At 40.8% G+C, this 10,346-nt stretch overlaps 1 protein-coding gene across 1 annotated transcript in view; it reads right to left on the bottom strand.

Annotated features, from left to right (window-relative positions):
• Positions 1 to 5,040: 5,040 nt before the first annotated feature.
• Positions 5,041 to 10,346, bottom strand: part of TXNDC12 (thioredoxin domain containing 12) — a 32,844-nt gene continuing 27,538 nt past the window's right edge. The window contains exons 5-7 of the mRNA XM_040231179.1: positions 9,473 to 9,542; positions 8,621 to 8,704; positions 5,041 to 6,705 (exon numbers count right to left, since the gene is read on the bottom strand). Of these exons, the coding sequence (XP_040087113.1) occupies positions 6,626 to 6,705; positions 8,621 to 8,704; positions 9,473 to 9,542 (234 nt within the window). The 3' untranslated portion in view covers positions 5,041 to 6,625. The remainder of the gene's footprint in view (positions 6,706 to 8,620; positions 8,705 to 9,472; positions 9,543 to 10,346) is intronic.

Genomic DNA, 10,346 nt, shown 5'->3' with positions numbered 1-10,346 from the left:
GTTTTGAGTGATAACACGATGAGACCATTGGAGTGGGTGGGTGGCTGAAATAGAGTAGAGGTTATTGATGCTAAGGAGGTCAAATAAACAAGAGGCCAAGGTAATAGATGATGGTTTTTCATGGATCTTCATGAAAATGGAAAACCAAACTTCAGTTGACTTAACTTATTGGAATATCAGCTCATACATCTTGAAGTGCACAAAGGGGGATACAAGGTTGACTTAATCCACTCCTCCAACCATGTTTCACTTCAATTTTGTCAGTATTTCATCCCCTTCACGTGTTGGTTTCACACTCCATCTAGTAGCAAGTAAGAATATCCTGTGAGACCTCTCAGAATTTCTAAAATATTAATTTGAGTTATAAATCATTCCAAGAGATAAATTGTTATCCAAACTTATTTAATCATGGAAAGTCTTTCTAGGGGCACTAGTGTTGCATGGAATATACTTTGGGAAATGCTGCTATAACCTTGTTAAGCAACAGCTATTGACTCCTACAGTGGCTAGCCACAGAAGCTTATACTCTGGTTTATGTAAGAAGAAAAAAAAAATCATACTTGTTAAACAACACTGACTAGATCACAAACTACCTGGGGATGCTGGAGTACCAGGCTTGGGGGTATACACTGAAGACTTGCTGGGGAAGACACAATTGCTGTCACCACTAAGCACTAAATTTGTACTGCTAACACCACTAGCCTCCAACACTGGACAGCTCAGTGGGCACTATAACCACCACTGCCCCAAGAACTCAGTCTTCCTGCAAATGGTGTTATCTTGTGCTGCATGAAAGTGTACCTGCTTGGGTGAGCTGGGGTCATTTGCCTATAGTCTAGCTGCAAAGGGGGCTGGGAAAGCAATTATCTGGTATTTCCAACCTCTAAAACGGAAAGAGGGTCCCACCTCCCTCCAAAACTTAAAAGGTAAAGGATTTTTAGAACCTAAGAAAGATAATTTAATAATTTTTAAATATCTATATAATATACTAATTTCTTTGCCCAACCTGAACTATATTATTTCCCACCTAGTCATATTTAAACTTAAAAATACCTCAATATAAAGCAACTCAAAATACAATTACCCATTCACCAAAAGTGGTACAACCCAAAGTCTCATCACTTATGACATCAGTTACAAATGTAGAATTTTCAAGTGATATTTTTGGAATATCATTTAGATATGACATCTTTTCTAAAATATGTGTGTATTTATGCATGCATGTATGTACATATTTGGCCACGCTGGGTCTCAGCTGCATCAAGTGGGATCTTTAGTTGCAGCATGTGGACTCTTAGTTATGACACTTGGGGTCTAGTTTCCTGACCAGGGATCAACCTCAGGCTCCTGGCATTGGTAATGCAGAGTCTTAGCTACTGGACCACCAGGGAAGTCCCCTGTATATATGATATCTTAATTAGGAAGTTCACCACTATAATAAGCAAGGTCCTGTTGTAGATAATAGGAACCATGCTAGCTATTTTTAATCAGAAAGCATTTAATACAGGGAATCAGGTATTGAAATGATCAGAGGAACACACATTAGCCTGGTCCCCAACGAAGGACTCCAAGAAAATCGTCATCTGTCCTGACATGGGAAATGAAACTTGACATTAATCTGGAAGGTAGAGAATCAGGAATCTGCTCTCTAAGGTTCTGGTTCTGGAATCACACCATCTTGGCCATCACGTAATCTTAGCCATCATCTGGCATTAAGGAAGCTGTTGTCCTGGAACACACTATGATAGTTATTAACACAACCTGAAATCAGGAAGCCGCTGCCAGAATAGTTGACTCCAAGGCCACGTCACACCTGTAGTCACACCAGCAAAATGGAAGCCTCACACTCTGCAACTCTTCCCCAGCAGTTCCATCTTCAGATCTCACATGCAAGCATCACTGTAAAGTGTGTTCACTGCTCAGAAAATACTGAGTGAGACAGCATGGTGGCAGGTAGGGCGGTCAGCAAGTGGCACAGATGGTGGTACCAAAGCAGAAACTTGGTGGAAGGGAATTCCAGATTAGGAGTCCAATAAAATCAGATCACTGCTTCATCTGAGATCAAAGGGATCCAGTGTAATTAAACTGACACGAGGGGGAATTCCCTGGCAGTCCAACAGTTAGGACTCAGTGCTTTCACTTCCAGGAGCACAGGCTCAACCCCTGGTCAGGGAACTAGAAGCCTACAAGCCGAGCAACATGCCTCCCCGACCCTTAAACAAAGCACAACAACAAAAACCTGACAGGAGGTCCCTTGCTGGAGTGTCCGGATTGTGTCGCCAAGTCTAGAGATTCAGGGTTGTTTGCTGCAACTGGGAGTTTGGGCACTCAGCAGTGACAGGTGGCAGGTTATCCTTGGAGAGGTTGTATAACTGTGATCGGCGGCCCTGATGTTCATGGCCTAGGGTGGCACAGGAGAGCTACCCAATGAAGGGAACAGAAGTGGTGCTGAGGAGCTGGAAGGGCCACCTAGAAGGGCCTTACTGACAAGATAAAGGGGCCAAGTGCATGGACTGAATAGTGGAGGCTGATAAAATAGACATCCCAGCAGATGCCTTCATGGAAAGTTGTGCCAAGACCAGGTAGCATACATTATACCTCAGAAGATGCTAGCCTGGGCAGTGTCTCTTATCTGAGGTCCTGACATCATATAATTCTCTGAGACTTAATGCCATCCAGGCGAAGAAGAAAAAGAAATCCTGAAGTTGACCTAGTTTAAACCTCAAATAACCTAAAAAACCTTGAGCCTGATTTTAAGAGGTTTCGCTGTCTTCATGCAAAATGACAGTTTAAAGAGGAATTGTTATTGGAATATACAATTGTTTCTCTTTTTTTGTAATTGTATTAGTTGGTTTGAAGATTTATACTTGCTACACAGCCTAAGTCATTGATGCAATCCTTGAGTTGGTTGACTTGAACAAATTACCTAGTATGGTGTAGTAAAGGCATAGATACAGTGGCCAAATTGCTCACATTCAAATACTAACTCTGATCCCAGTAGCTTAGGTGAATTACTTACCCACTGTGTGCCTCCATATCCCTATCTATATTTTATAAACTACAGATGATGATAGAAACAGAATCAAATCCATCAGGTTATTGTTAGGATAAAATGAGTTAATGTGACTGGAGGACTTAAAACAGTTCCTAGCACACAGTGCTGTATAAATATTTGCACCTTCAGCTGAAGAATGTTTGAAACCTGTAGTCTTGAAACTTCTATGGTTGCATGATCCCTGAAAGAATTTTGGAAAACTATGTACTTTCAAGTTGACATCTAAAAGCGTCACCATTTAAATAATTGCAAAGGACATAATTTTTACTGTACTGTAAATGTTAACATTTAGAAAAAGTTATGTCACTTAAAAAAAATATATCCATTAGAGCCTAAGTACCGCAGGAATTTTATATCCACTTACCCACTTAATTTTTTTCTATCTTATTCACTTAAAATTAATACATGGGCAGGCTCTTAACAGTTGGGAATTTTACATCATTCTTCTTTTTGAATTTTTATTTCACTCTATCCACAGAATTATAAACTAACATAATATATTTATTGGAGTAGGAAATGGCAGTACATTCCAGTATTCTTGCCTGGAAAATTCCATGGAAAGAGGAGCCTGGTGGGCTGCAATCCATGAAGTCATGAAGAGTTGGACATGACTGAGTGAGCACACGCAAAGGATTTATATGTTTAAAACTCTCTTACTGATTATCACCATGTCATACCTCCCAATAGTAAATATATATATTTAATTGGAATTAAAATGCTAAAATTTTCTTTGGCTATAAGAATCTAAGATATGTTAGACAATTTTTGTACCCTACTTTACAACCTCTTGATCTTTTTCCTGCTTTGGCAGTCACTGTGGTAACCAGCTACATTCGGAGGTTGAGGACACCACCATAAAGCTGCATTCCCTTGTCTCTTGTTTTATGCTTCCATGGCTTTGTCGCCTCTGTGTCTGTTCTTCCAGGAAATTAGCTCCTCGGTGCAACTCTGGACCAATGAGGTAACCAGCTCAATAATATCCTCTACTTTGGTTCTCCCTCTTGTGCTTCACTTTCACCAGTCCCTCATTCCTGTTCCTTAGAATCTCTTCCTAAAATATATTACCTGTATAGGCCTTATCTCAGGCCCTGCTTTTAGGGGAACTTAAGCTAAAATCTTAGAGTTAAAATTTTTCTTCCAGATTCAGCTATTGTTACAAGAATTAGTATTAGTATGTTAATCAAAACAACACACATTACAAATTATAATAATTAACACTAAAGTTTTATTAAAACTTTAATAAAACTATATCTCAGTGACATGACTTTTTAAAAATGTCATCATATATCTGTGGAAAGAACATTACTTACAGCTATGAGACAGGATTCAGCATTAACTATTTTTATTTCGAGTATTCTCAAAATGTTTAAAAATTTTTTCAAACAGATTTTAAGCATATGCAAAAGTTTTAGCTTATTAATGAGGACCAGCAAGATGAAAAAACCAACTCAAAGTTGAAATAAGATTATTAAGTCAGATACAAAACTGGTTAATGGACCTATCTTCTCTCTGGGAAAGAAATCACTTGCTTATTAGTTTTCTGTAAGTTAACATATAACTCTATAAAGCGGTAACATGTCTGTACCTAATTCATAGTAAATCAAGGACTTCCCTGGTCATCCAGTGGTTAAGAATCTGCCTTGCAGTGAAGGGTCGGCAAACTAAGACCTCACATGTTACAGAGCAACAAAGCCCAAACGCCGCAAGGAAAGACCCGTTGTGATGCAATGAAGATCCCTCGTCCCACAGCTAAGACCGACACAGCCAGGTCAATAAATATTAAAAAAACAGTAAATCAAACTAAGCTATGTTCTCTCAGAAAGTCAGTTAGCCTTTTAGGCAGGCTTGTTACAACAATGCTCTGTGCTTGTCTGCTCAGTCACTAAGTCATTTTGTGACCCACGTAGCCCGCCAGGATCCTCTGTCTGTGGGATTTTCCAGACAAGAATACTGGAGTGGGTTGCCATTTTTTTTAAATTCTCTGATTTACTCATTTAATAAATATTTATTTACTAAATATCTCCTTTGTGTCAGACATTTCAAGAATCTTGTCATATACTCCGAATAATACTGATGAAGTACTTGCCTTCCTGCAGCTTACATTCTCAAAGAAAGAGGTAGAGAATGAACTTGTAACTTCAGCATAGTTATGAACAGCGCCCCTGTCACTCTCAGCGTTCCAGTGGAGGTGATACCTTATAAGATCCCTCTTTTTATACTGTTGAAATAACACACAGGGTAAAGAAAAAGAGAGTATGGGGGAGGGTAGGCTGTTACTATTAATAAAGTCAGTGAAGCTTTAATGAGAAATGATGGAGCAAAGCCTGTAGACAGCACAGGGAAGAGTGGTCCAGGCAAATGAAGCAGCAAATGCAGACTCCGATGCAGGGAGGCCCCAATATTTCCTAATGTTAATATTATTTTCTTGAAGGAGGCAGGAAAGGCTTTAAGCAGGGGAGTGACATGGTCACATCTGTGTTTTAGAAAGATTACTCTGGAGGAAGTTAAGGAGGATGGATGACAGGAGAGAATATCAGAGGCAAGTAGTCAAGTCACAGGCTCTAACAGTAAATAGGAAGTAGAAAAGGCCTGCCCTGGACAAAACAGTGACAGTGAAGATGGAGGGAATTTGGATATCTGAAAAGTAGAAGAGACAAGCTCTGACGTCCATTAGATTGTGGGAGATGCAGGTGTGGGAACAGCCCTAGACAGAGCTCTTGGATTAGGCCCTCAAGGTTAGTTTTCTTCCTAAAGTGCTCTCCCTCCACTCCCCAGTAAGAAAAAGGCCATCACAACACATTTCCTTTTAAAGTTTTATTAAAGTTTAATGGAACAATTAATATTTTTTCTTTTTTTGTTGTTAATCCCAGTACAAAAATACAGTTGATGACTTGACAAAAATGGCTCAATCTAGGGCTAGAAGGTTTCTTCAACAGTTAACGGGGGAAAAGAAAGCATGCTTCCAGCTGGGGCCAGTCCAGAGCACACAGCCATTCCTGCACACGCATGCGCGCAGACAGGGAAGCCAAGCCAGAGAAGAGGAAGGAAGTTGCAGGCATTCAGGAAGAAGCCCAAGATTATTCCCAGGAGAAAAAGAAGAGATGGGCTGAGCTCCTTGGTGGGGCAGAATTACAGCTTTACATTTAGAATTTGTCTTAAATAATAAGCTCTTTCCGCAATTTTTAACATTATAGAGAAGATGCTTCTGGTCTCTTTTCACCACCAAGGTGAGTTAAGCAGGAGGAAATGGAAAGATTCAAATACTGCAGTGTGAGGAGTAAATCTCCAAATGGCTCAGGTTTTATGTCAAAAGGTGTCATTCTTTACCTTCAATGACAAAGAGATATTTAGGTGAGGGGACAGGACAAGGAAGTCTGCCACACTCTGCTGGATCACAAACATGGAGACCAGTTTCTGGCAGCAGAATTCTTCCAACAGTGAGGGGGCCCTTCTCATGTGGGAAGGAGCAAGGTTTTCCAATCCATTCAACTGTTCTGATTCCTCAGTATTCTCTTCCCTGCTGCTTTCTTCCAGAACAATATCTTTGAGGAAAGAAGGGATGCATTCATGTTACAACTCATCTTCCAGATGTTTCTCTCTGAAGGCATCACCCGTCAGCCTTTCCTGAGCTTCCTTCATCCCCTGGACAACTGTGAAATAAACATTGAGGGGAAAAGTATGAAGCAAGTCTTTCATTTGACAACCAACACATAATTTTCTGTTTTAGGAGAAATGTAAGAGGAGCATAGGATCTGGATTTAAGATCTAATTCTGGATTTTAGCCCAGCAAAGTCTCTTGAATTTGTTTTCTCATCTATAAATAAGGTGATGTTACAAACTTCAAACAGATTACAAAAATTAAATGAGAGAATGAATAATAAATGTCCTTTGTAAACTATGAGGTCCTACAAAAATGTTATTTAGCAGTTACTTTGGCTTACCCTCCAGGATTAGTGTTGAACCCCTGTCATAAGCTGGAAATATACACGACACTAAGGGAATAGAAAGCATCTTCCTATCATCTCCATCACCTGTTTGGGATGAATGCTGCGTTTATTTCATTTTCTGTGGAGGTTACACTGATATGTGAGCAAGTATGTGTGCTTACAGGGAGGATGGTTCTTCACGGAAAGAGGTGGTTATGTCCAGTACCAATTATGTATGGAAGAAGTCAAGTTCTCAGGCAAAAGAGAAACCTAGAAGGCAAGCCCTGGGTAGACAGGAGATGAGTCTTCTTGTCTATCTCGGGAATCAAAGAGGGAAGCTGGGTACAGGCTCCCTGTACAATGGCAGGCCAGGTGTTAGGGTTGAGCCACAATCTGTGGATCTCAGAAAGCATACCAGGTAGTAAAGTTTGTTACACCCATTTAGTTTTGCCCAAGCATTTAGTAAAGTCATGTTTGAATATTTCAGCTTCATGTCAGCTGAGCCATGGGGAATTCAGGTAAGGGTTCTGTGTCCATATCTGGACTAATATATTAAAGGATGATGCCCATGTCAAGATGGCAGGGGTAACTGCATGAAATTCTGAAAGGAAGGTGAATTTCAAGGGTCAAGAGTTGGGGACCTAAAGTTCAGTTGCCCTTCTCCATGTGGAAAACTTCCCTCTAATACCAGCCTCCAGGGATCTGCTTTTGGCTAGGGAAGATAACATTCTCCTTACCCATGGGAAGGAGAGGATAACCTCTCCAGATCTTTCCTCTCCCTATTCTGAGAAACAAGAGTGCTGAGGACTCAAAACATAAAATGATCAACAAACTGGCAGCATGACAAAGGAAGACACATGGCAACTTAGAAATAACCCTCTTTTACAGATGGCAGGGAGAATTCAGAAGGAAAACAGTGACAGTATGTGGCATGAATTCCAACTTCTGCCTCTAGAATGGTTGCACTCAGGATTAGAGAACAAAAAACCATGACTGACTTGTGATTTCAATCTTCCCTCACGTGTTTGTGCTGACGCTGTGCCCTCCGCCTTCAATAATGCTTTGCACATCCCTCTGCTGGTTAGGTCTCATTCTGTTATCATCACCTCTGGCATGACTCATGCACTCTCCACGTTGGGCTACACCTGACACACTTTTCCCTTGCTTCCTTAGCTTGAAATGTCCTCTTCATATCTGACCAAAGAGACAAATTCTGATCTGTCTAGAGCAAGTTAGTTTACTATCTATGAAACCTTTCAGAATTGATCCTCTAACAGCATTCCCCTACCTTTGAATTCTTACAAGAATAGTGTTAGTGCAGTGGAAAAAAACTAAGTTGTAGACGGAAATCCTGGCTCTGTGACTTATTAACTGTGAGTCCAAGGGCAAGCGACTGTTTCTGGAAGCCTCAGTTCTCCAGTTTCCTATGGGTCAGTTAGCTTCCTACTGGATTGTAGGAAGCTAGAGGAGGGGCTTGCTCTTCTCTTTCTTCTATATCCTACATAGCATCTAGCCAAAAGCTACATGCAGAAGATGCTTAGCGAACATGCTGAATTAGTTTCCCATCAAACCTCGCATGTGGTTCATTCTAGTTAAACCTAGCAGCAACCCTCCCTCTTCTCTCTCAACATAACCATACCTTGCTCAGCACTGATGTAGAAATACTTGTAGCTGGGGTTTCCATTCTCATTGATGATTTCAGGACGCACTTTGCCACTGGGATCTATTGTAGACAAAATGGCACAGGGGTTGCAATAACTACAACCGACAGGTACTTCAAGCATTATATGATATACTAGGCCTTCTGGAAAATGAGACCTGCCCATCTTTGCAGCCCATTATCTCACCACCCTACCCCCTGTGTTTTACATTGCAATCAAAATGAATCCCTTGGAATTCCCTGAACACAACCCACCCCCACCCTCAACCATGCCAATATGCTGTTCCACCTTTCTGGCATGTTCCTTTTCTGCTTGATGATAGTGGGATCCTATATTTTTATTTGTATTCCCCATAGAACCTAGCAGAATGCTGATCAAAGACAAGGTGGTCATTAAATATCTCCCAGGAAATTGTTTCTGAAAAGATATTTGTCTGGTTGCAGTGTCCCATTGCCTCAGCTGTGCTACAGGGCGAGGGTGGGAACTATGGCTTCTCTCGGCTCCTGTGGTGCCTAACTTGTGGCTGAAGCAAAGATGATTGCTAAACGAATAAATAAATGATCAGTACTCTCCCATTGCTCACAAAAGCAGTTTGGGTATGCCGGGGGGAGCGGGGGGAGGGTGTTTTATTGTTTATCACAAAAGCAGCTAGTTAATGGGAAAAGTTTTCTTTCAGACCTGAGGCTCTGGCATTTAGAATCCATCACTCTCTTTTGAAAATGGCTTTTGTTTTTAGCCATAACAATATAATTTCACTAGGTGGAGTCAGTGCCTTGATGCACTTCTCTCTCCTTCTGTATGGATCCCAAGATTAAGACCTTTCACCTTACCCAGGAACAGGATTCGTGGAATATAACCCCCATCGGGGCTGAAATCTTCATCTTTGGGCTCCTCTTCATCCTATTAAGTGTAAACCTCAAGTCAGATCATGTTCCTTCTCTCCTCAAAACCTTTCAGTGGCTTCCCCTCCCACTCAGGGTAAGTCCTTGAAGTGGCCTGAGAGGCCCTACATGACCTCCTACCTGGGCACTTCTCTAATGTCATATCCCACCTCTTCTTTAGTTTTTCCCAACTACACTAAGTTGCCTGTTGTTGCTATCATTAAACAAGCCAGGCATGCTCCCCACTCAGGCTTTTGGACTTGTTCTTACCCCCTGCCTGGACATACATCCCCCTTTATCCAGGTGGCTCACTCCCTTTTCTGCTTCAAATCTTTGCTCAAATGCCACCTTCTTTTCTAACCACCTAATTAAAACTGCAAACTGTCCCCTCCATTCTTCATTGTTAGCCACAGCACTTACCACCATCTGACATATTTTATTTATTTGTCTGCCTCCCCATATTCAAGTCCTCATATGTAATTTAATGCCAGCAAAGAAATTTGTCTGTTTTGTTCATTGCTTATTCGCAATACCTACATTACTGACTTGCACAGTTTTTCTTGAATGCATGAATTGATAAGATTGACATTTTAGTACAATTGTGAAGTTACAGTCCTCCCAGGAGACATGACCACACAGCTAGCTTTCTTTTTAAGAAATCTCTCAAGTTGGGGAATGCTCATTGAACACATTTGTGTTTTCTTTGAGTGGTGATTCTAAGTTACCATAGAAAATGGTGAGGAGTTGAGATAGGAATCAATAGTAACTTTGTCATTTATAGTGTGATTCCCATTTCAGAAGTTATACCAAAGAATATAACTTT

The sequence above is a fragment of the Oryx dammah genome, unplaced genomic scaffold, assembly GCF_014754425.2.
Source record: "Oryx dammah isolate SB20612 unplaced genomic scaffold, SCBI_Odam_1.1 HiC_scaffold_28, whole genome shotgun sequence".
Classification (NCBI taxonomy): Eukaryota; Metazoa; Chordata; class Mammalia; order Artiodactyla; family Bovidae; genus Oryx; species Oryx dammah.
Note: the sequence above shows the minus strand (reverse complement) of the source record. Positions and strands in the feature narration are given on the sequence as shown.